The following is a 24,733-nucleotide window of genomic DNA, read 5'->3' on the forward strand; positions in this document are numbered from 1 at the left end:
TTATTTTACCAGAACCAGATGTATAAAAGTACCAGGAAAAAAGGAAGCCAAAGGTTAACAAAACAGACTACTGCCATCAAGAACAATGAAGTTATACGGCCATGAATGTCAAGGGCACGGTTTACGAGGTGCAATTCTGGGCTGGACGCCCCGGGCCCGACAGGAGGGCTGGGCGCCCAGCACTTCCCGGGGAAACCCCTGGGTGCCTGGGTCTCCCACCCTAGCCATCTGCAGATTGGAAGTGGATCTGTGCCTTGGATTCTCTGCTGTCAGCCTTGTCTCATCTGTGACCTCAGTCCCACCGCTGTCTAAGTGCCCAAGTAGTGACCTTCACTAGCACTTAGCTGCCACATCTGCTGGATGGCAGTCCCGCGGCTCAGACTGACGCACGCTGAGACCTGGGTGTGCTCACCTTGGTGTGTGAATGTGCACACAGGCCACACGTGTCTTCAGAGCAACGCCCTCTCCTCTGCTCCAAACCCCCCAGTGATTCCCACCCACTCCCTTCCTCCCAGTAAAAGCAGGTGGCGCACCGATGGCCCTCAGGCACCCCAAGGTGGGACCCCGCCGCCCCTCTGGCTCACTCCCCCGCTCCCCGCCAGCCACTTCTCTACCGGGTCAGCTCACTCCCACCGCAGGCTTTGCACTGGCTATTCCTTTCCTGGAAAGCATCTCCAGATATCCACACGTCTCCCTGCCTCCAAGTCTCTGCCCTGGTGTCACCTGTCGACCAAGTAGCTGTGACGGTGGAGCACATGGTGCAAGGGGAAGGGGGTCTTCTGGCACCTCAGCCAGAGACACTAAGAATATTCCTGCTTAGAGGGTGCCCTTGTGGCCTTGGATCCTGAGGACAGGATTGTAGCAGAACCTGCAAGGGCCTGGGAGGTCCAAGGTGAGCTTCCCAAGTCACTTACTAAGTGGGTACCTCAAACCTGAGCCCTCCGAGTCACAGGTGGCTTTTCCAATACGACGTGTGTTGCTCTGTGCGCCCTGTAGCATCATTTCATCTCAAAGCAAAGGAAAGCACGTGACACTCTGGCCGATGGAGCCAACAACTTAGCACAGAATCCCGTACGGCAGGAAGGTGGGAGGGCAGGGGCCTTCACACACTGCGCTCAGAGCCCAGCCCCACCCTCCAGGGAGACGGGGCGCGTGGGCAGGTAGCCCAGAGAGAGGCAGCACCCACGCACCTGGCCACCCCCTCCCGGGGCTGGGCTCTCGATACCTTACAGATTCCAGAATGAGCTACAGAGGGGCTTGTTTTAGAGCCAAGCAGGGCTATTTTATAGCAGATTTTCTTGTTGAAGAATTTGCAAACTGAGACTTCCCTGGTGGCGCAGTGGTTAAGAACCCGCCTGCCAATGCAGGGGACACGGGTTCAATCCCTGGCCCGGGAAGATCCCACATGCCGCTGAGCAACTAAGCCTGTGCACCACAACTACTGAGCCTGTGCTCTAGAGCCCGCGAGCCACAACTACTGAGCCTGTGCTCTAGAGCCCGCGAGCCACAACTACTGAGCCTGTGCTCTAGAGCCCGCGAGCCACAACTACTGAGCCTGCGCACCTAGAGCCCGTGCTCTGCAACAAGAGAAGCCACTGCAATGAGAAGCCCACGCACCACAACAAAGAGTAGCCCCCGCTCACCTCAACTAGAGAAAGCCCGTGCGCAGCAACAAAGACCCAACGCGGCCAAAAATAAATAAATAAGTAAATAAATTTATTTAAAAAAATTTGCAAGCTGTGTTTGACTCCCTGTCTACCTCTCCCCTCCCCCCACCACCATCAGCTGCCCAGCCCGGCTGGCCGGGTCCCCTGGGAGTTCTCAGAGGTACCTGTGGTCCCTGGGAGGCAGGCCTGCTGGGCAGAGGGAGGCTGGATGATTCACAGCTGCTGTGTGCAAAGCCCTGTGGAGGGGAGGGACTTAGAGGCAGGCGGGAGGGAGGCCTGGGGACCACTGGGTGCTAGGCTCCGTCCTCAAGACAGCAGGAAGCCGGCGGGCATCTCTCCGAGCACACCCGTCCATCCGGAGGCTGCTCCCTACAACCCTCAGCCCGACCTTCCGAGACAAACCGAGGCCCTACGCGCACCCTGAGCGGGGCTGGGGGTGATGCTGTTCATCTGCTGTATCTCTGGACACAGAGCCCGAATGTGCTGACGGAGCAGATTCGAAGAACTCGGACGGGAAAATCCGTATTGCAAACCACCGTACTTAGGTTTATTCCACGAACCGCTGCGTGTTCACCACTCTCGTTCTCCTCGAAGTGCACAGATGAATTAGGGAGCTTTCGCCCCTTCTGGCTATGAAGAAAGGATGGGAGAGAATGGAACGCACGAGAATCCCGGAAAATAATTGATCCAGGCAGCGACTTTGGTCGCTACATCTGACTACTCACCACATTTGGTAACATTAAGCGGCGGGCCCCCTCCCTGGGCCAGAGGAGGAGAGAGTCATCTGTCACCCAGAAGCAAAAGGTCTCCGTAGAGCCTCAGCGTGCTCAGGCGTCAGCTGGGAGCTGGGGAGAAGACCGCGGTGGGGGCCGGAGGAAGAATGGGGGGTTTCTGCCCGCAGGGATGGTCCTCAGTAATGCAGGCGTGTAAACTGAACGTCCCCTAGAAGTTCAGACGACAGGGTAATTACCTGCCCTGCAGACACTGGGAACGGGGGCCGCACAGCTCGCCCGCCTCTTCTGTGCCCAGCACCGCACCTGTCGGCGGGTTTAACTGTGAACGGATAAGGCACGTTGTGATCCCATTTTGCAGTTCAAGGTTCCGGAAGCCGGGGGAGGTTCAGTAACTGGCATGACAATGGCAGGTCTGAATCCCAGCCCTCTGACCCCAGACCCACTTCCCTGTCCCTGCCCACTACACACTGCGGGGGGAGGGGAGGAAGAAGAGATGTCAGGATGGAGACACAGCATCAAGGGAGGAGGGAGACAAGGGGGCCTCTGGCAAAGAGAGGACACCTGGGACGTCACCTTCCTAGTGACGGGGGTCCCAACCCCAGAAAAAGCCAACTCCCCAGGTTGGCACACACCAGCCTTGAGTGTCAGTTACATCTTGTCGTGACTGTATTTCTCAGCCCCTCTGGAGTGAGGGGGGAGACAGAGGCCAGAGGAGACACTTTGAGCCAGTGTCCCGGGGGTTTGGAAGAAGGGTGACTAAAGAAATACCTGAAGTCCATAAAAACAACACATTTTTCTAGATCTAGGGATATTCTGGACTGTTCCTCAGAGGCCAGGACAGAAGTGCCCTTGTTTGAAATTCATAATTTACCACTTTGTCATTTCAATCACATCATCTCCAAACAAAAAAAGAGAGGATCTTCTTTACAGCCTAAACATTAAAAAGTCTTCACTAAAATTTAAACCTGAGAACAGTATTTTTCTGAGTATTCTGGACTGTGCCATCAATAAAAGAACAACTGCTTTTAGCTCCTTGGCATTTCAACCCATTTCGTCAGGCAGCCAGGTAAAACCGTATTTGCCTATTCTTTTAATTTTGTTGTTATTTTACATCAGATTGCAATGATTTCCATGTGAATGATTCTCTTTTTCCCATATGTGGAAAGAACGTGAAAAAGTTAACAGGGTAACTTGTAACAAGGCCTGCTCTGGTGTCTCCCTTACAGACATTTCAACTTGTCGGTCTCAAGGCAAAGGTTTGTGACGCTGTAGAGAGACAGCCCTGCCCTCTTACAGCCCCTTGGAAAAGAGCCCCACCACACACACTGTCCTCTAGCCACCAAACTAAGTGGCTCAGAAACAAAATTTCTGAATTTCCCTCCCAGGCTGCCATCTTGGTCTGAAGTCCCACAAAGCTTCCTCTAAAGCAAGTTAGTGGTCTCTCTCTTCTCCCTTCTCTCATCCACACAGCTGCCAGCACCATCCTCCCCAAACACAGGTCAGGGCAGAGTGTTCTCCACTTGGTCCTCCTCTCTACATAAAGCCCTGTAGCCTTCAAGGTCCTCTTAGCACTGGGAGGCGTGAACCCCCCTCTCTCTCTCAAACACACCAGGCATTGTCATGCCATGTGCTGTATTTATGCTGACCCTTCAGCCTAGAATGTCTCCTTCTCTGGTTAAAAAATCATACTCGAGACCCAAATGGAGTAGGACCTCCCAGTTCTCCTAGTTGGAGTGGATCACACCTTCCTCTTTGATCCCACAGTATTTGATGCCTCCATTATAGCATTTGTTTCACTTTGGTTTTTGTATCTGTTTAAATTCCTTGGGCTACAACATATGCTTCTTAATGGCAGATGTCATCCCTTTATATCCTGTGGATATTGATTGGGTGTTTCTGTGTACAAGTCATGCAACTTGACACTGTGAGAATCTCGTGATAAGGCATGGACCTTTACTTTGAGAAGTGTGAAGTCCATACTTTCAACATGTGTGTTGGGAACAGAGCCAATATCTTAAGTATAACAAGAGCTCTTACAAATCAATAAGAAAAGCGTGAATATCCCTATAGGAAACGAAGGTAATTTCAGACACTGCTGGTGAGAGTATTCATTGTCACCACTTTTCTGGAGGGCATTTTGACAACACACATTTAAAATATGTATAAACTTTTGTTCAGTAATTCCACACTAAGGAGCTTCACCTAAGGAAGCAGTTAGGACAGGCACGAAGATTAAATACCACTGTGCTTAACATCATTATGTTCAAGACAGGGTGATTTGTAATACTAAAAGAATGGAAATAGCACATCCATAGGATAGAATTTTTGCAAAAGTAAAAATTATGTTTTTTTAAAAGTATTTAATGCACAGAAAAATATCAAGGATAAAATATGAAAAAAGGAGAGTATACATAAAAACCTGCTTCAATACCAAAATGTATCTCTAAGAAGTGGTATTTTAGGTTTTTAAAATTGGGTCCTCTGAATTTTCAACAATGATTATATGTCTACTTTAAAACCAGAAAAAAAACTTTTTTTGAAAGAAGAATATTAAGTCGAAAAGGAGACATAAGGCAAGTACAGAAAGGCCCAGGGCTGGGATCCAGCCAGTACCCACCAGTACCCACCAGTACACACCAGTACACACCAGTACACACCAATATGTTCAGTGCAGCTGTAACGGCCAGTGGCCATTTGTCTGGTTGGGGCCCCCCATACTGGTCATTAAAAATATTTAGTGTCACCCATGCAAATAACCATGATAAGTTTCTTAAAGCCCAGATAAAGTGCTTTTAAAAATGACATTCAATGAAAAGAATTACTTGCTCTAAAACCATTAAAAAAGGGAATGAAATACACCATCATATGCTATAGACTTTTGGAATCACTGAGCTTAGTAGCTGGAAAGAATCTTAATGATCAGCAAGGGCACAGATGGAGAAAATGTGGTGCAGAATTATTCACCCACTGTCCAAGGTCCAAGAGGTAGGGTGGTGTGATGGCTTGAATTATATCCCTCCCACCCGCCCCTCAAAATCCATATGTTGAAGTCCTAACCCCCAGTTCCACAGAACGTGACCTTCTTTGGAAATAGGGTCATTGTAGATGTAATTGGTTAAATGTAGATGAGGTCATGAGGGTGGGCCCTAATCCAATATGGTTGGTGTCCTTAAAAGGGGGAAACTTGGACCCAGACATGCACATAGGGAGAACACCATGCAAACACGAAGGCAGAGATGGGGGCGATGCTTCTATAAGCCAAGGATTACAGCCAAGGATTGGCTAAAGATTGCCAGCAAATCACCAGAAAAATAGGACCAGCACCTTTATTGCAGGCATTTGGCTGTTCTTCTTACATTCCTCTTCCAGGCCCAGATGTCTGAGGCCGGAATGCTGGGTCTGGAACTTCCAATGAAATCCAGATTATGTGTTTTTTTTGAATTTTATTGAAGTATAGTTGATTTACAATGTTGTGTTCATTTCTTCTGTACAGCAAAGTGACTCAGTCTTACATATATATATATATATTCTTTTCCATGATGGTTCATCACAGGATATTGAATATAGTTCCCTGTGCTCTACAGTAGGACCTTGTTGTTTATCCATCCTGTACATAATAGTTTGCATCTGCTAATCCCAAACTCCCACTCCATCCCTCCCCCAGCCCCCTCCCCCTTGGCAACCACAAATCTATTCTCTATGTCTGTGACTCTGTTTCTGTTTTGTAGATATGTCGATTTGTGTCTTATTTTAGATTCCACATATTCTGTATTGAATCCTCTTACCACCAGGGCAAAGAAAGGAGCTATGAGGGATGGGGTCTGTCTTGATAGAGCTCGCCCTCTGATTAGGAAACAAGACACACTCCCAGGACGATAGGCAGCAGCTATCCACTGTGTGTGGGATCTCACCACCCATGAAACACAGGGAGGTGTAGTCCCAGCCACGGAGGCCTCCTGCCCCGTCTGGTCTCGCAACGCTGTGTTCCATGATCAAAACCACCCCGGACTCAGAAGCAGCTGGGAGCTCAGAAGGTCAGGGTGGTGATGGGGCTCGTGTCTAAGGCCCACCCTAGGGTGTGAACTCTTTAGGACAAAACAAGACGAAAGCAGCAGGGAAGCCCCTAGGACCCACTTTCTTTAACTAGAAGTTAGGCAGGAAAACAAGAGACCAGTGAGGCCTGGACTTCTGGTTTTCAGCCCCTGGGCTGACCTGGCCGGCCCCATTCCCACCCAGGCCGGACTCCCGGAGCCCCTAGCCCAGGCCCAGCCCTGCCCGAATCACCCAGAGAACCAGCCTCCGGGGGCCCACCAGGACTCCGGCCAAGTGTTCCATGACCCGCAGAACTTGGAGAACAGAGTATTTCCACAAAGCAGTTTTAAATCCAAACAACTGACTCTTCTGGAAACCATTGCCTCAAGCTGCAGGAGGCAAGAAAAAAAAAAAAAAAAAAAAGAACAACCCGCAAATTAAAGTCCATAATACATTTTGTACATAGTTTGTGGTTTCAGAGTCACTTTAATCTTTCTCCCCCCTAAACTCTTCCAAAGATCTGTGCATCGGCTGAGCCAAAACGCGGTTGCACTTCTAAGCAGAAACCTTGTAAAACTAGACTCTGGACTGTGTCCCTCACAGGCTTGTAACATCTCCAAGAGCAAAGAGTGACACGATACACTGAAACAGGTCCAAGGAACCATCCCTATGCTTTGTGTCAAAGAGCTGCTTTTTTAAAGTCTTAGGACCGTGCGTCAGGCCGGCTGGAGGCTTGTTTGCTTTCTTGCTGCGGAGCCCGGGTCGGCACAATCGAGCGCATCAGCCCCATCGTCCTGGGGGCTGCAGTGTGTCTGCCCGGGGTCCCCAGCCCCTCCGCCACCGCCGAGCGAAGCCCACGGGTGCTTTGGCACGGCTGGGCAGGCGGCACCACGGAGGGTGGCTGTGAGGGGGAGACTCAGGGGAGCCCCCACGCTCGGCGCCCTGCATCTCCCTGCTAGACAGACCCCGGGACCCCAGCATGTGCTGGATCCGTCCAGCCCCGCAGGCCAGGCCTGTGGCTCCTCTGCCCCTGATGGCGGAGAGCGCCGTTCTGTTTGTTTTTTCAAAGTCTCCATTTCAAACCAAGCATTGTGAACACAACCTTGTCAATCAGCTAGACTTCAATAAAATCTAAACACAAAAGGAGCAGGGAACTGTATTCAATACCCCGTGACAAACCATAATGGAAAAGAATATGAAAAAGAATATATATGTATGACTGAGTCACTTTGCGGCACAGGAGAAATTAACATAACATTGTAAATCAACTAGACTTCGATAAAATTAAAGAAAAAGAAAAGAATTGTGTCTCTAGGCTTGGCCTCTGTTCCCTCTCTTTCCTGAGGAAGCCTGGGACCCAGGGCCCAGGACGGTCTAGCAAAAGAAGCTGTCGGACAAGGAAAAGCGGAGTTAATCTAACTACTTAGCACCCTCATCTAATCTAAGCGTGTTCACACTTCAGCAGGTGTGAAAACACGAAGAGTGCCAGAGGGAATCTGCTCTCACCGTAGTGAGAGCGCCCGGCCTTGGAGTCGGACGGCCCGGGTTAAAGCCTGACCGCTCAGCTTGCCGCCCTCACGCCAGGCGGGTGGGAGCCCGTCCCAGGGCCGCCGCAGGGGCCAGGGAGACGGGTGGGCACTCAGCGTCGTGGAAGCATCTGTCTGCGCTTTCCTCATCACTCTGGTCTCCCCCGACGGGACCCCTGTGAGTTCTATTTCCTGGCGTCTCCCACCCTGAGTGACACAGGACGCGGGCTTGGGCTTTCCCCACCCATCTGAGCAAACACACTGCACAGTCACACCCAGGAGTGGATCCCAACGAAGCGGTGTCACCGCTAGCACCCCCAACCTGAGGTTAAGCCTGGGAGAAATCGGAAACAGGTGTTTGCCGAGGGACCCTCGTCACCCCAGGGACCCTCGTCACTCCAGGGAGGGTCTCAGAGGCGGAGCACAGCCCCACAGCCTGCAGGGGGAAACGGGCGGCCCAGAGCCGTGGGCGGCCGTGGTGGGGGGGGTGGGGCATGCTCTCCTCCGCCTACCCACCCCCTCCATCCGGACCAGGTCCACATCCTCACCTTGGAATCAATGATCTGTCTCCAGCGGGGTCCCAGGTTAAGCACACATCTGGGAGGCGGGAGGGATGGACGCCACAATACCCATGAGAACCTTAGAGCAGACGTGCTTGCCGGCTAAGAGGGGCCCTGGGAGGGGGTGAGACGGGGGGGGGCAGCATCAGGGGACCCCTGCACGGCTACCAGCAGGGCGCAGGCCCTCGGGGACTGGCAGCGCCCGTCCCCGGGCCGACCACCGGGTCCAGCACAGGGAAGTGGGCGTCACAGGGTGCAGGGTTTGAATCTATGGAGGGCGCATCTGTGACCCACAGGGACAGTCCTGCGAGCATGGACCATGCCAGGCTCGGCCTGTCCTTTGGGCACCCGCTGCCCGGGGACCTGGAAGCCGGGAGGCCAAGCCCTGATTGTCGACAGTCCCTTCGGCCAGCTGGTACCACACCGACCCAGCTGTGGGCTCTGGGCACCCACAGACACCCACCATCCCGGCCTAGCTTGTGCACCTGGAGCCCCATCCCAGGACGCTGGGGTCAGTGAGGTAGCCCCGCGGTCCTCCTGACTGGAGATGTCTACGCAGCTCCCAGCCCTCTGCTGAACCAGCCCACAAACGACGGGGAGGAAGGGCAGAATCCCAAACGGGGTGAAAGGAGGAAGAATCTGGAAGGCAGGGCAATGGTGCTGGGGCCAAGGAGAGGCTTTTCTAGAGGGGAGGGAGGGAGGAGGACTTGGGGAAGACACGGAGCTGGATGACCAGGAGGTCCTGATGGCTGGCAGGACGGGGGCCACACCGCAGGATGACGGCAAGGAACCGTCCCAGCATCAGGAGACCGGAGACCAGCTGAGGGACCCTGCGCCCCTGGTGAGAGATGCTCCCCGTCCCGCCTGGGGAGGTCAGAGGGGGCCCTGACACGCGGCGTGGCCCCCGGCCATGCCCTTCCCTCTGAGGAGCAGAGGGCAGGCCCCAGGCAGCAGCTACATTCTGAGAACACCATTGTTTTCACGGCATTTTTTCCACGGCTGACAAATGATACCACTTTCCCCTTTACTGCAGTGGTAGTTCATTTCCTTATAAACTAATTTATCGAAGTAAAAATGTGAGTCCACTTAAGGAAGAAAGATGCAGTAAGCAGCAGACTACAGTATGTGGTTCGTGGATACGGCGAAAATGGTGCAGGCGGTACCTGATGGTGCGAGGACGTCACGGCAGGAAGGGTGACCCTCTGAGCAGTGGATTTAGCAAAGCCTCTGGAGGAGGGGGCCGGGGGGCTGGCGCGGCTCCTCCCCAGAGGCCACGGCTCAGGCCTCGCGCCTCCGCCCTCACGGCTCATCATGAGATGAAGTCACACAAACACCAATCCTGCAGCCCCGTGTCCTGTCCCCTGGTCCCGGGGACGCCCGTCAAGGCGGCATCAGTCCCTGGGCCCATCCACCGACAACTTGGTTTGAATTCCCTCTCGGGCCTCCAGCTGTTTGGGAATGAACAGCAGAAAAGAAACGCGAGCCGTTGTTAAGTCATGTACGTAGCACGAGCAGCCTGACGCGAGTCCCTCCCCGACGTGGAGAAGCAGAGTGGGGAGACTGTGACTTAATCGGAGGGACCAGCTCGGGGGTGACACTGTGCAGATGCCAGCAGAACCAGGGCTGGGCCTGCCTTCCTCCGCCTTCCCCCGAAGCCCGTAAAGAAAACACAACACGCACGTGGAGATGCAGACAAGCGAGCGTTGTTACCAAGGGGTCTGCGCTCCAATTAGGGACGACAATCTAACAGTTTGGGGTCCGGGGTTGAACGTTTTCTCACTCATTTCCCCCAGGAGAATCCAGTCACTGGCTATCGCTCCATGTCCCCCGGGGAGTCCCAGCATCCCCACCAGACACGAAGAGTTAAACCAACACGTGGCCTGTGGGATTTGCCTCTAATTAAATCATCTCGGAGGCGGGAATGAACTTCCAATTGGACCCAAGCTAAAGCTCGAGTTTACTGGAATCCACGTCGTGTCAGCCCGTCTTCCTTTCTTGTGAGTCTTCTTTCCCCGGCATCTGCTTTCTTCTCTTCTGACCCTTCCTTTCAGCCCTCAGTCTGAGAGTAGTTTCTTAGGAACATGAACATGGGGAGGATACAGTAGCTCCGGGATCATTCCCCAAGCCTGGTCCCGAAGTCCTGACCACAGGCTGACGGTGGGCACGGCCAGCCCACACCCAGCCCACCCCTCCCCGTGCAGGACGGGCCCTCCGGCCCTCGGCACTGCAGGTGCCCAGAATTACCAAACTGAGCTCATCTGACACGTGTTAGTTACATGACTGCACATTAACAAGGGGGTGGGGGAGGGGGCAGAGGAGGTAGGAGCCCCCGCTCCCTCGGGGGGCCTGAGCCGACCCTTCCCCTCCCCTCCCCATCTGACCTGGACAGACAGATGGCCCAGGACAGAGGGGCTGGGCGGAGGTGTGAACAACGGGTCTGGGCTTTGGGGTCCAGCTGGACTGGATTCCAGCTCATTCCCTCCCTCTCTCCCTCTCTCTCTCTCTCTCTCCCTCTCTCTCTCTCTCTCTCCCTCTCTCTCTCTCTCTCCCGTTTCCCAAGCAGCATTACCTGCTCTGTGGAGCACGGGGTCCAGCTGGCGGCTTCGTTCTCTGATGTTCCCAGCGGCTCAGGAAGGGGAATGGCTGATACACTTCCAGGTTTTCAGAATTTCCAGACTTTCTAGGAACTGGGGGTCTATAAATGCAGATGAAGGGTCAGCAATGTAACACGGACAATCACAGAAAAGCCCATCTTCGTCCCCAGATCATGAACCCGGCAACTACAGAATCTCCTAATCATTCAGCTCTCCGAGGGCCAGGTGCTGCTGAGAGCTTTGCCTGCCTTACCCCCAGGGCCCCCACCTTCCGCCCGAGCCATTGAGGCTGAGAACGGTTGGTCATCTCGCTAGGTCCTGCGCTGGGAAGGATGGAGACCAGACGTGGGTGGACAGAGCAAGGAGAGGAGCTCGGGCTGCAGGAAGCCGGTAGCTTTGAGAACTCAGCCCCACAAGCCCGAAGACAAGGGGGCAGGGAGGTTTCGCCTAGAGGACAGGAGACTGGATGGAGGTGGCTTCCTGACGTCCTTGCAGGGAAAACAGGGATGGGTTTCTCTTCACACTGAGCGCCTTTAGAATAAGTGGGTTCAGTGGGCACTTGGGGAATGACTGGAGTTGCCGTGACAGTGGTCTGTCCCGCTCTAGAACCCACGTGAGGGAGGTCTGCACTCTCCCCTCTGTAAGTGTAGACCCAGAGAGGCGCCAGCTGCCAGCCGGGGCCTGGCAGAGCTGCTCAGCGCCCTGGTCCCACCTGCTGTCTAAGCCGCCGGACACAGGGTTCTGGAGGAGAAGGACTTTTGCAAGTCCGGCCCCTTGTTGCCCTGGCTCAGGGTGGCCGGCACTGGGAGCCACCAGAGAGCTCCCCACTCCTGGGTGGCGGGCGCTGGAGAGGGCCCGGGGTACGTGCAGGGGTGCAGTCGTGCAGAAGAGGAGCCATTTCATGGACTCAGGCTGCTGTTTCCAGGCGTGTGGGTTTGTCCTGTTACACGGTCACCAGGAAACGCAGCACATCCTTCCCGAAGTAAAGATGCGGCCCGGCAGCCCTGCATCCAAAGCTCAGCTCCACCGCCTGCCAGCCACGTGGCCCTGGGCAAGTTAGGGAACCTTCTTGCTTTCCTTATCTGTAAAATGGGCACAGCCATCCTTGCCTTCCTTCAGGGCTGCTGCAAACACAGGGCCGGTCTCCTAGTCAGTGCCTGATCAACAGCAGATACCGTATGATGTGGTGCCTAATGGATTCAGAAACCTCCTCTTTATCTTCTTCACGGGAGTAGATAGATACCATTGCACCCATTTTACAGATGGGGAAACAGGCAAATAACTAGCCTCAGAGCTAATCTCAAGCCCGGTGCTCATTCCACCGTATCACAAGGCTTTCTCCCTTTGCTTCTTTTTTCGGTTAAATCCAACCACCACCTATAAGCCCCCGTTCCTTCCAGGCCCTCCCTTCTCACTCAGGATGGGTCGCAGCGTCCCTTTCCCTGCAGCCCGGCTCCTGAGAGACAGGTGGTCCATTGCCCCATCCAGCCGCCTTTAACTGAGCAAGAGAGGGCCTTGCCGCTTTGCTCCGGTCCCAGCTCTTATTAACGCAATTAAAATGCATTCCGCTGCTCCAAGGTGTGAATGTGTTCCAGAGGCTGGTGATTGTCTATGCAAAGATGCACTTATAGTAAAAACGGTCTGATAAGTGGCTTAAAGGCTTACAGCAGAGTGGAAGACTAGCTTTCATCATTCGAGGGGTTTTGCGGGCAAATGGTGACAATTGCTCCATCTCCACGAACACGACGTTGGCATCAAAACCAAGGAAGCGAAAGTCCGATGATGAGGTCCCCGAAGGAGGGGAGGGCAGCTTAGTGCTCTGCTGGTAGGGGAGCTAGATGCTGAATCCCACGAGGAGGGGCAGCATGCTTCAGTTACTGCATCAGGATCCCAAACTCCCAGATCCCAGGTCCAAGACCCTCACCCCTGGGGCAGGCCCCGCAGCTTGCCCTCTGCAGCAGAAAGGCAGAGGTCAGAAGGTGGATCGTCTTGACCTTCACCCGCCTGCCTGTTCCATCTGGAAGTCTCTGCCTACACAGCCAGGGCCTGGCGGCCGTCAGAGGTCCCCAGATGAAATCCTGCTAATCAAGAGCTTTGCTGATGTCTTAGCATTTCTAGGGTGACCTAATTCCTTGTGTCAGTTTTCCACAACTTTTCTATTTTTTTCCTCTCTTTTCTATAAGAGCAAATCCCTGGACTGAGACCAAGTGGTTCACAGGGCCAAGAAACCAGAGAGGCTGCAGAGGCTCCGAGCACGATGCAGAAAGGCTCCGGGTGCCAGCACCACCCTGCAGAGGGGCTGCCCGGGAGGCCCCTGCGTGCACTCAGGCCCCAGCTGCACCCCCAGGCCCGGAAGGGCTCACAGCTCAGGTGCTCACCAACCACCGCCCAGGGCACGCGTCTAGAGCCTACTGACTCAGGAGTGAAAGCCCTGACCAGCCGCCCAGGCGATTCCAGGTGCTTCCTGCTTATCAGTCATTTGATAGGTACCATCCTCCTCCTCACCATGGCCATCATCATGGGTACCATCCTCCTCCTCACCACTGTCATCTTCATGGGGACCATCCTCCTCCTCACCATGGCCATCATCATGGATACCATCCTCCTCCTCACCACTGTCATCTTCATGGGGACCATCCTCCTCCTCACCACTGTCATCTTCATGGGTACCATCATCATCCTCACCACTGTCATCTTCATGGGGACCATCCTCCTCCTCACCATGGCCATCATCATGGGTACCATCATCATCCTCACCACTGTCATCTTCATGGGGACCATCCTCCTCCTCACCACTGTCATCTTCATGGGTACCATCATCATCCTCACCACTGTCATCTTCATGGGGACCATCCTCCTCCTCACCATGGTCATCATCATGGGTACCATCCTCCTCCTCACCACTGTCATCTTCATGGGGACCATCCTCCTCCTCACCATGGCCATCATCATGGATACCATCCTCCTCCTCACCACCGTCATCTTCATGGGGACCATCCTCCTCCTCACCACTGTCATCTTCATGGGTACCATCATCATCCTCACCACTGTCATCTTCATGGGTACCATCCTCCTCCTCACCATGGTCATCATCATGGGTACCATCATCCTCCTCACCACTGTCATCTTCATGGGGACCATCCTCCTCCTCACCATGGCCATCATCATGGGTACCATCATCATCCTCACCACTGTCATCTTCATGGGGACCATCATCGTCCTCACCACTGTCATCTTCATGGGGACCATCCTCCTCCTCACCACTGTCATCTTCATGGGGACCATCCTCCTTCTCACCACTGTCATCTTCATGGGGACCATCCTCCTCCGCACCACTGTCATCTTCATGGGGACCATCATCGTCCTCACCATGGTCATCATCATGGGTACCATCCTCCTCCTCACCACTGTCATCTTCATGGGGACCATCCTCCTCCTCACCACTGTCATCTTCCTGGGTACCATCCTCCTCCTCACCATGGCCATCATCATGGGTACCATCATCATCCTCACCACTGTCATCTTCCTGGGCACCATCCTCCTCCTCACCATGGCCATCATCATGGGTACCATCATCTTCCTCATCATCGTCATCATCCCCCACCCCCCTTTGATGATGGGGATAAATAGGACAGGACCTTCATCAACCTTCCCGATTCCACCTGGGGGTGGGTGGGGGGGAGCTGGTGGGAGTGTTTGGCTCAAGCCCCGGAACTCTGGTTCACACTCTCTACTTTTAACCATTTTGCTCTCTCTTCTCCTGCCTCTTTCCAGGCTACCCTCACTTCTTCTCTTGCCATTTCTGTGAGAGGAGGGGTACACAGATTTTGCAGATGAGAAGCATCAAGCAGATGACAGGACTATCTTGGATTACCCTACTTAGAGCGGTCACTGGGTTGGGAGTCGAACATTTCCAGACTAACTTTCAAGAAGCCTCATTCTGGTATTTAGAAATGATCCAATAGAGGAAGAAATCCCCATATCTGCCTCTTCAGCATTAATGTGCACCCAGATTCCCTGGAGGTGGCGTGAAAAAGCAGCCTCAGATTGGCCAGGTCTGGGTGGAGCCCAGAGGCTGCATTTCTAACAGGCACACAGGTGACGAGAAGTTTCTGGTCTGAGGCCTGCCCTCTGAGCACCAAGGCCCTAGAAAACAGATATCCAGACCGGATTCCTGGGGTCTCCTGAGGCTGCCTCAGAAGCTGGCCTGGGGCTTGTGGGAAGGGGTTTTGAGTAAGATTCTCCTTGAAAGGGGGGTTTTTCATGCTTTGAAAACAGGTTTGAAAACCACAGCCCTAAATATAATATCCCATACATTTGGAGAGACTTACTAGAATATGAAATTAGAAATTTCTCTCCCAAAGATTTTTTTTTTTTATACACTTTGCTGACTCAGAGGAATCGGCAGCCATATTTGGACAACTGGCCTCACCGTGACCTCCCTGCTACCTAATGGAAAATGGAAAATGTTGAAGGTATTCTACTTAGAAATAATTATATTTACATAGCCTCCGTGGCATCCATCTCTCTCTCACATAGACGCTTAGAGGAATACTTGCTTCTGGAATTCATCAGCTCCAGCTGTTTACTTCCATTTGAGGCCAGAACTTCATTTTTTCCCCCTGTGGTTAAGTTTCTTATGCGAGAGAGGGGGAGGGAAGGCTTCTAAGCAGCAATTATCAGAAATTGTTACCGTCCCTGAAAAATCAATCTGTCCCAAATTCTGAGAGCTCACCACCGGATCAGAGGAAACGAGATATCGGGGTATTGAGCTGGACCGTAAGAGAATCCAGTGTTCTCCATCCTCTCCAGATGTCGTCTGCCAGGAAAGGATTCTGTGATCAAATAAGATGGGGACACGCTGGGCTGAACAAGTTTCTCGACTCTAGGACTCCTTGGAGTCCTTCGTAAGTTAGCACGGTATCATGCTCCAAAGGGGGATTAGAGTCTGCAGTGTTGCCCAGATTGCCTTGATCACAGGGCCTGCTTCTCATAGATCTTCTCGAGGAACACTGGCATTCCATGGACTCCAATTTCTGGGACCACCTAATAGAGCCCCAGCTGTGGAGCATCTAACAAAACCCCCCAAACTGAGCAGACATCTTCCCATGTGGTCTGGTTTCCTCTGCCAGACACCAAGGCCTCCCACCTCCGGAATCACAATTCCAGGAAGGTCCTGCCAGAGACCCTCGGCAGCCCTGAGGGTGTGATGGCTGAGGCTGAGGCCAGAGGGTCGCCCCAGAGGCCAAGTGCCGCTGGTGCGAGCCTGGGACTGGCTTTCATTCCCCTTTGTGTCTCTAGGGTGGACTGCAGGGAGCCACCTGTAAATGTGGGATACACTGGATGTGGTGGGTGAGGGGAAGACGGTCTGGAGAGCAGCCAGGAGGAGGTGCCCAAGCCAGAGGGTGTACAGAGCTCCCAGGAGGGCAGGGAGAGTGGGAGCGAGGCCTCTGGTGTACGGGGCTGGGATCCGGCAGAGGGCAAGGGAGCAAGGGGCGTCTTCTGGGAAGGAGGGGGGCACAGGGGGAATCGGCGCCTCACCTTGTTTTGCGTGGACTTCCCTTCAGCTGCCCCAGAGCCTCAGTGTACTCATGTCTCAGACAGGGTTCTCTGACCATTTAAGGACCCTCGCAGGTCTGGCAGTGAAAGTCTCTTGCACTTTTTTTGAAAAACAATTTTTTTTTTTTATGTGAAAACGTGTGTTTAGGAATAAAAATGCAACACACAATCAGAAACCACTATTCTATGAACAATGACATGATTACCTGCTCTAAGAACACAGAAATTAAGGTTTTATTTATTGATTGATTGACTTTTGGCTGCGTTGGGTCTTCGTTGCTGCGCGCGGGCTTTCTCTAGTTGCGGCGAGCAGGGGCTATTCTTCGTTGCGGTGCGCGGGCTTCTCATTGCAGTGGCTTCTCTTGTGGCGGAGCACAGGCTCTAGGCGCGCAGGCTTCAGTAGTTGTGGCACGTGGACTCAGTAGTTGCGGCACGCGGGCTCAGTAGTTGTGGCTTGCGGGCTCTAGAGCACAGGCTCAGTAGTTGTGGCGCACGGGCTTAGTTGCTCTACAGCATGTGGGATCTTCCCGGACCAGGGCTTGGACCCGTGTCCCCTGCACTGGCAGGCGGATTCTTAACCACTGCGCCACCAGGGAAGCCCCAGAAATTAAGTTTTAAAGGAATGCCATGAGGAAATAATTCTTTAAAGTCCTAGTCAATTTATTTTGTTAACAAAGATGAAATTTATTTGGCTCTGGTCACGGTTCCGTCATGTTTACTTTCTTCGTCCCAAAGTGTGATGACGGTCCATTCAAGGCAAGCTGGGTGACCTTGGTGTTGCACAGAGAAGCATTTTTAATTTCAGTAGTTACGTTTTTGTTTTAACATTTATTCGAAAACATGTAAACTAGAACCTCAAGTCCATGCCTCCCTGCATGTCCTTGCTTCGCTGGAGGTTAACGCAGGTGGCCCCAGGGCTCTGGCAAATGCTTGGCTGCGAAAGTTTACAAGGTGGGAGCAGAAATGACAATTGTGAGCGGGTGACTGCAGTTGTAGATGCCCAGGAAAATTCAGGAATCCCCCCAGGAATGTCCCCCGACTGCGAGGGAACTGGTCCCTGGGGCTGGGCAGGCAGGGCTGCGGGATCACAGGCTGAGCATACACTCCGGCCCCCCGAGTCCCCTCCAGCCAGCACCCAGGGGGGCCGAGCCGCACAGAAGCTCAGCTGGTTTTCAAAACAACAGCAATGAACGCATGTTCCCTGATCTTCAGAACCTGGCGTCAAGGACTGCATCTCTCCCGCCAAGCCTCATGGTCCCTGGAAGTGACAGATGCCTGAGGACATGTAAGAAAGTCTGTGGATGAAAAGAAAACACCAGAAAGGGGACAATTTTCTGCCCGTCCAGCTGCCTGACGCTGATCTGGCTTCTGTCTCTTCGGATTCCAAACCCTGGATTTCATTCACTGGCCGAGAGTATCTTAATTCGTCCTGCTCCCAGGACACCTGGCGAGACTGTGTTTAAAGTGTAACAGCGAGAAACTTCAGTCGCTCTAAAGAAGTCCCCGTTTGACCCCTTCAAGCTGCAGTTCGAAGTGACGCAGGTCTCGGCATGTGCGGTGGCCAGGCTTAAATAATGCGAAACTTTCTGTTTTCTAACTACGGCTCCAACCTGGCTTAGGCAGAGGGCTCTGTCCATTTGTCACACTCCTGCACGGGTAATAAGAGTCCCTGGGACTTCGTGAGGGCTCCTTATATCAGGCACTATTCTAAGAACTTGACACTTACTAACTCATTTAACCCCGAGAGCCAGGGCTGGTTATTATTCCTGTTTCACGGATGAGGAGAGTAAGGCCTTACCAAGAGGCTAAGGAAATCCAGAGCTGGGCTTTCGAACTCTTGGCCACTCACCGTCCCCGCCGGGGAAAAGGTTCAGGACCTAAAGCCTTTCTAATCTCAGGCTCAAAAAAACAAAAACAAACACCAGACATGTGGATTTCCACAGTCAGTAATTCTCAGCGTGGATTGAGGTGACCAGAATTTCCTCTAGAACAATGTGGGAATCGAAGAATCTAGAGGGATCTCCAGGCGCCTGGGTTTGAGAAACGTGGCTTCATGTCTGAGGAAATGCTACCTGGGAATGTAGCCCTAACTCCCAGCCACGTAGTGGGGAGAATTTGGAGGGGGGAAGGGACTGAGGGACCTTCTGGAACCTTCTGGAACCTTCGTCCTGGGGTCTGGCCCAGGAAAGAGATCGGGTTTGGGGGTTTGCTGGGAAGCCCATTTGACCGGCTGCTTCCAAGCCCCAGGGCGTAACAGGGCCCGTTCTGTGCAGAATTGCAGATGTTGTGCAGTGACCGACCTGCCTTTGTTCCTGGGCCCAGGCCGGGCTTGCGGCCACACTGCGCGCTGCTGTCTGGTTGGCAGCCTCGGGGGTTGTGCGGGTCCGCGTGCAGCGTCCTGCCCACCCTGATCCCGTGTGACACTTGGCGACCGGCCATCACTGCTGCTCCTGGCCTGGGAGAAGCCCAGTAGACGAGAGGAAGTGGGCTGGGGGCCTGTCTCCCAGGGCCCTAGGAGCTGGGGGCCGGCCAAACGGACCCCCTTCCGCAGCCTTGGACAGAGACGTCTCTGGACTTTGGTGGGTAAAGTGGGTCTAACCTGTCTGCCCGCAGGGCTCGGCCTCAGGCCTCTTTTAGCCTCACCCACTTCCCCATGAGCTCCGCCATCTGGGGGCTTGAAAAACATCTCTGCACTGGGGATTCCAGCCTTCTGTCTGCACTAAACTCCTGCCCGCCTGACATCCTCACGTGGATTTTATGTGTCTCACACTTCACCCCGATCGCCCCACACCAGGCCTGCCCCCCCTTGGGTGATGCCAACCCCATCCGCCCAGGCACCCAGGCACCCAGGCCAGCACCCTGGACGTTGTCCCTGGTTTCTTTCATATCCAGTCCACCACGAATTGGCATCTAGATCAGGAGCCTCCTTTCCTGGATTGTTGCTGTGGCGCCTGCCCTTGTTTCCCACTCCGCAGAGTGAGCCCTCACCCTGTGCGTCCCCTGTGGCCCTCTGAGGCCCCACACACTCAGAGCTCAGACCCCTGACTGGCCTGCTGCACCCCTGGCCTCGTGTCCTATGCTCTCCCCCTCCTCCCTCCAGCCCATGGCTGGGGGCTCCGACCTCAGGGCCTTTGTCCCTCCACTGGGAGTGCGCATCCCAGATACCCGAGTAGCTGCTTCCTTGCCTCCAAATTCGTGCTCTAACTGCCACCTTCACGGGTCACTCTACTTACAACGGCCGTGACGCGTCATCCTCTCCCTCTTGCCTGATTCCTCTTTCTCTGTAACAGTTTCCCTGCAAATAAACCACACAGTTTACTTCTTTGCCTTCATCATCTGTCCGCTTCCTTGGGAGGAGGAGCAGGGATTCTTGCCCATTCTGGCCGCTCCCCATCTGGGCACCTCCTGCCTGCTGCCGAGTAGGTGCTGATGCCGCTTTGTCACCTGAAAACCCTGCCTGTCCTGCGCTTTATGGAGAAACGTGCTCTTCAAACACAGGGGCCCCTCCTCACGGTTAAGATGCACAATTTCCAAGCTGAAGACCTGCAGGTCTCCGCCCCGGTACTTCCCAGGCCCCAGGAGGCTCACCTCTCCATTTAGTCCCAGCTTTGCGGATCTCAGCCACCAAGGGTCGGGGAGGACCGCCAACAGGGCCATCTGGGCCGTGACACGGGGACCATCTCCTCTTCTGGCCGGGGCCCTAGGGAAGCCTGAAGACCAGGAGGCGTCCCGAGAAGCAGTCAGGTGACACGGCAGCTGGAGGCTTGCCCACCGCGGGCTGGCAGGTGACGGGCTGGGACAGGAAGTTCAGGCAGGCAGGTGGGAAGCACCCTGACACCCCCAGAGCTCAGAGTAGGGGGGACCCCCGTGTCAGGTGTGTCTCCCCACTGGACCGTGAGCCCCCCGGGGCGGGGGTCCATTTCTCTGCCCAGTGGCTGGCTCGGAGCTGGCACGCAGTGGGTACTGGTTAGATGCTAGTTAGGCGAGCAAGGCAGTCGCCACCTGGCCCCTGGTGCACTTCCTCGTTTGCAAGCTTCCAGCCTGAGCAGCACCTCCGTAGGGGGTGCATGACTGGAGGGTGTGGACCCCCAGATTTTGCCTCGTGGTTGGTTTCTTGGATCCACTGCTCCCTTCGAGGTCAGGCAGCTGTGACTGCTACGTACGAGAATATTGCAGAGTGGCTTCATTCCCACCTACTCCGGGTAATCTGTGGGGTACACCCTGGAATCCAGAAAAACAATGGAGCCCTGGCCGGTTCCCGAAAGAAAGAACTAAAGTGCTGCAAGCAATCTGGAAAAGAGAAAAGTGCTTGGACGCACAGACCAAGCAGAATCGTGTCACACCTCCCCCCGCCGGCCCTTCTGCTCATGTAGGAGAACAGGATGGAAAGGGCGGCCTGCGCCCATCGCCCTGCACGCGTCCCCCGGATGGGGAGCCTGGGTGCATCACCCCCCCTCCTGTGGACACACCTCTGTTCACAGCTCTCTCGCAGCTTTTCCTCTTCTGATGGTTGGAAAGGGTAGGAGTTAAATTTGCAGGCTTGAAGCTTGAAGCCTGGGACACTTTCCATCAGTGTGCTGGGCACCTTTGCAGGGGACCAAACCTGTGACCTCCTGGTGTCTGTAAACCGGGACCCCCCAGTCCCTCCCAGCCTTTCAGGTTTCCTTATTCATGCTTCCCAAGTGGCATTTCCCCCCCAAAAGGAACCCGCACACCAGGAGAGCCGTCCCCCCGAGCCCCCCAGAGTGGTCACAAATGGCTCCATTTTGCCTGACAGCTACTTAGCTTGGGCATCACTGGAAAACTCAGCTCCACGGCGAGTAACGAACCTGGAAAGAATGTCGGTCTTCGCTGGGATTTCATATGACAGGTTTCTGGCTCTGAACCTGGATAAGATTAACTCTTCGTTCTTAGGAAAGGAAAAAAAAAAAAACCAACTAATTCTCCGAAATAGCGGTTTAGTGGAAAAATGTGCAGCTTTGAAAGCATCACGGGCAGTGCGATTTGCACGTCCCTTTTCCAGGGCTGCATATTTTCTGTGTCTGATAATATGTTTGTTACACCTCCTCTTGGCCAGGGACACATACAGTAAATCGTCGTCTCGAACCATGTAATCTCTTAACCATAAACCTCCAACATCTGCTGACCAGTTGTTGGATGGCGGGATCATTAACATGACTTCTAATTTTACTCTTTGAATTTAACGTAAAAGGTTTTAATGAGTGTATGTAATTCATACTTTCCAACTTCAGAGACTCCTGAAAGAGAAACCTATGCTTTTATAACCCGTCTCTGAAGTAGACGGTTGTATTTTTAAATCCTATTTCCTCTCCCTCACCCTGCCCCGTACACAGCTGCATTATACAACAGACCCACTGGACATTATCTCCCTTTCCAAAATATGCATTCAAATATTTCTCTAGGTTTTGGTGAAGAGCCCCTTTCAACTTCATGCTCACATGATATGTCAGATGTCCTATTCTTCATGTGGAGATTAGGCTTCCGTCCACCTATTAAAAACCAAATTGCAAATTGGCATCAGAAAGACAACCCTTGAGTCATGTTGGGAGAATTCAGTTTCAAAACTTGCTTTCACCCTCATGCCTGCTTTTACTGAAATGAGCAGGTTAGGAATGGTTTATTCCTGCCAATCTAGGCCAGTGTTCCCCTCTCCCCCTTCCCTGGCTATGCCCTCAATCTCCAGCCTAGAAAGCGACTCATTTTGATTAAATGCCATTTTGGATTGACCTTTTTATTCAGAGTCTTGCCTCCATCAACATATTTGGGGGTACTTTTTAGGAACAAACTCCAAGAAGCCAGAGCAGAAACGTTCAACCCAATAACATATGTGATGGAGAAATCATCCCTTGAACCATTACTCGCTGTAGCTGTGTTTATCATTAATCAACTCCTGGAGAATTTCAAGAGGAATTCCCAGATGGGCGTTTGCCTCCTGTTTGGGGTCTTCTATACTGAAAGCAGGATGATGCTTTTAAAGCAAAAGGCCCAGAACTAACCTGATTAGTATGGCTTATTAACTCCTGCTGGAAGGTCTGCAGATGTTCTACAGACGCCCGTCCCTGTCTGCCAAGTGCATTTCATCTGCCTAGGAGAGCAGGACAGCGACACTGATAATGGATGGCCCGAGTTAACAAGCAAAGTCTCTTTGTTTGTTATGGGAAATTAAGGGGACAGCTTCCCTCTGATTCTCTCAAGTTCACCCAAGTTCAGAGGCAGCATCGCACCGCTGCGTTTTGTGTGGAGGGCCACGTCTCAAACGGGTGGCGTGGTCTCAAATGCATGAGGCTGTTGAACCTGACCCAAGCCAAGATAAGGTTCCTCTGTCCCTCGGCAGATAGTATGAGGCTCTGCTTTATGCCAGGCACCTTCCAGGCCCCAGGGATACAGAAGTGGAGCAGAAGAGACGTGCTGCTTTCTTGGCACGAACTTTCTAGCAAGAGGAGAGAGATGAGAAGCAAGTAAATGATTTGACTACGGCAGTGAAGTTTTTCCACCAAAGACCTGAAGAAAATTTCCTCGATTCTTTGGGGGACTAGGGACTTACTATGTTTCTAGAATTCTTGGGAAAGTTTGCCTGTAGAACTTCTTTTGAGAGCTAGGGGTGGTATTGGGTCTGGTGAAGAGGTGGGAGCTGCAGCTACGGGTTGGATGGCGCTGGGGAGAAATCTGGAGGGAATCTAGTCCAAGGACGTGGTCACATGGAGGTGAGGATGCAGGTTGCAGTCAAGGTGGGAGTAGGAGGTGCTGCCACCACCAGCTTTGGTCCAAACGTCTCTTAAGAAGACGGAAGGAGAGAAGCAGATGGGCACAGTGACACGGGAAAGGGGGAAGGGGAACGCAGAGAGGTGGGGAAGGGGGAGGGGCAGGTGGGGACCAACTTGGAGGGGCCTCGGGCTGTAGAATCAAGTCCTCCCGGAAGGATGGAGCTGGCGCCATCCTTCAGGCTCCGTCCGTGGGACCGAGCCTGGCTCCCCTGCGATGAGTTCCGAGGTGACGTGGGCTCTTTCGGTTTGCTCCCCGTCTAAGCTCTTCCCTCTGTCCCCGCCCTGTTATGGGGCAAGTTGCCACCTGAAGAGAGTCCAAAGGAGCATAAACCGTGCAGGGGTTGCCACGGTGCATGTTTCAATGGCATATGATCCAACGGAATAAAGTAAATGACCTACAGAGCCCAGGCAAAACGAGGCAGCACGGCGATTGCTCCAGTGCCCTGCCTTCTGAAAAGAACGCGGCAGCGTCCCTGGAACGATTTACCTCTTCGGTTGAGCACGTATTCGACGCGGCTGAGTCGGCGTCTGGCACCTCCTGTGCCGCCCTGGTGGCTCGTGGGCTGGGGGCGCGCGTGCCGCCTGGGCTCTCCCTGCTCGGCAGGATGGCCCTCGCCAGGCACCTGCCCTGTTCACCTCTCAAGGGTTCAAGCGTGGCTTCGCTGGGCCGGGGCTGGTCCAGGTCTGGTCCAGCCGCGGCAGCCCCAGCATCCTCGCGCGCGCAGCCCCCAGGCTGGAGCGCAGACGCCCGCCAGGCTTCCCGAGCTCCTCCGGGGGTGGACACAGAGCGCGGAGCGGGGCACAGGCAGGAAAGGGAAGGCGCAGGGAGGAGGACGTGGGCACGCGGGCGGCCCTCGGGCACCTCAGCCTCACCCTGTCGGAGTCCAGCTCGTCGGCCCCTGGGGCCGTCCCCACGTGGCTGGCGTCCCCACCCATTCGGCTCCCCGAAGCGGGACCCTGGGAAGTGGCCCCCAGGCCGCCCCCGCCCTTCCCCGCACCCCGCCTGCCTGCGGCCCCCCCAGACCCACCGTCCGCCCTCCAGCCTGGGCCGCCCAGTCTGGAGCCGCAAAGGGCTGCGCGCGGACACTTCAGTTAGTTCATTGGTCTCCGCAGGAAGTTGGGTCCGGCGGCTCCGGGGCGGGGCGGGGCGCCTCTGAGGGCGGGAAGCCCACCTGTCTCGTCCGGGCTCAGCCCCCAGCACAGGTGCGCGCCTGGGCACGTTGGCCTTGGTGGAAGAAGGGAGTGGCCCTACTTCCCTCCCTCGGTCCAGGCCCCC

At 54.1% G+C, this 24,733-nt stretch overlaps 1 protein-coding gene and 1 long non-coding RNA gene across 7 annotated transcripts; both read right to left on the bottom strand.

Annotated features, from left to right (window-relative positions):
* Nucleotides 1-1,749: 1,749 nt before the first annotated feature.
* On the bottom strand, nt 1,750-9,961 carry LOC118890160. 2 transcript variants are annotated; one of them, XR_005018692.1, is made up of 4 exons: nt 9,683-9,961; nt 8,508-8,633; nt 2,393-2,609; nt 1,750-2,297 (listed from the first exon to the last, which is right to left on the bottom strand). It is a non-coding gene; the product is annotated as an uncharacterized LOC118890160 (long non-coding RNA). The 2 variants fall into 2 exon arrangements; XR_005018693.1 differs by lacking the exon at nt 8,508-8,633.
* Nucleotides 9,962-10,456: 495 nt separating this feature from the next.
* On the bottom strand, nt 10,457-24,419 carry LOC118890159. Of its 5 annotated transcripts, XR_005018689.1 has the most exons (10): nt 23,572-24,419; nt 23,238-23,467; nt 22,690-23,123; nt 22,132-22,182; nt 21,502-21,581; nt 21,142-21,257; nt 20,261-20,827; nt 19,906-19,967; nt 18,973-19,127; nt 17,261-18,320 (listed from the first exon to the last, which is right to left on the bottom strand). XR_005018689.1 is itself a non-coding variant. In XM_036842559.1 (5 exons), exons 2-5 carry the CDS (start codon nt 21,240-21,242, stop codon nt 18,683-18,685), a joined length of 813 nt encoding a protein of 270 aa, XP_036698454.1. In that variant the 5' UTR covers nt 21,243-21,257; nt 21,502-21,765; the 3' UTR covers nt 18,348-18,682. The 5 variants fall into 5 exon arrangements, 1 of the variants encoding a protein (XP_036698454.1); XR_005018690.1 differs by lacking the exons at nt 17,261-18,320; nt 18,973-19,127 and adding exons at nt 10,457-10,591; nt 11,089-11,214 and having other exon boundaries at nt 22,690-23,467; XR_005018688.1 differs by having other exon boundaries at nt 22,690-23,467.
* Nucleotides 24,420-24,733: the final 314 nt, after the last annotated feature.

Source organism: Balaenoptera musculus, chromosome 2 (assembly GCF_009873245.2).
Source record: "Balaenoptera musculus isolate JJ_BM4_2016_0621 chromosome 2, mBalMus1.pri.v3, whole genome shotgun sequence".
Classification (NCBI taxonomy): domain Eukaryota; kingdom Metazoa; phylum Chordata; class Mammalia; order Artiodactyla; family Balaenopteridae; genus Balaenoptera; species Balaenoptera musculus.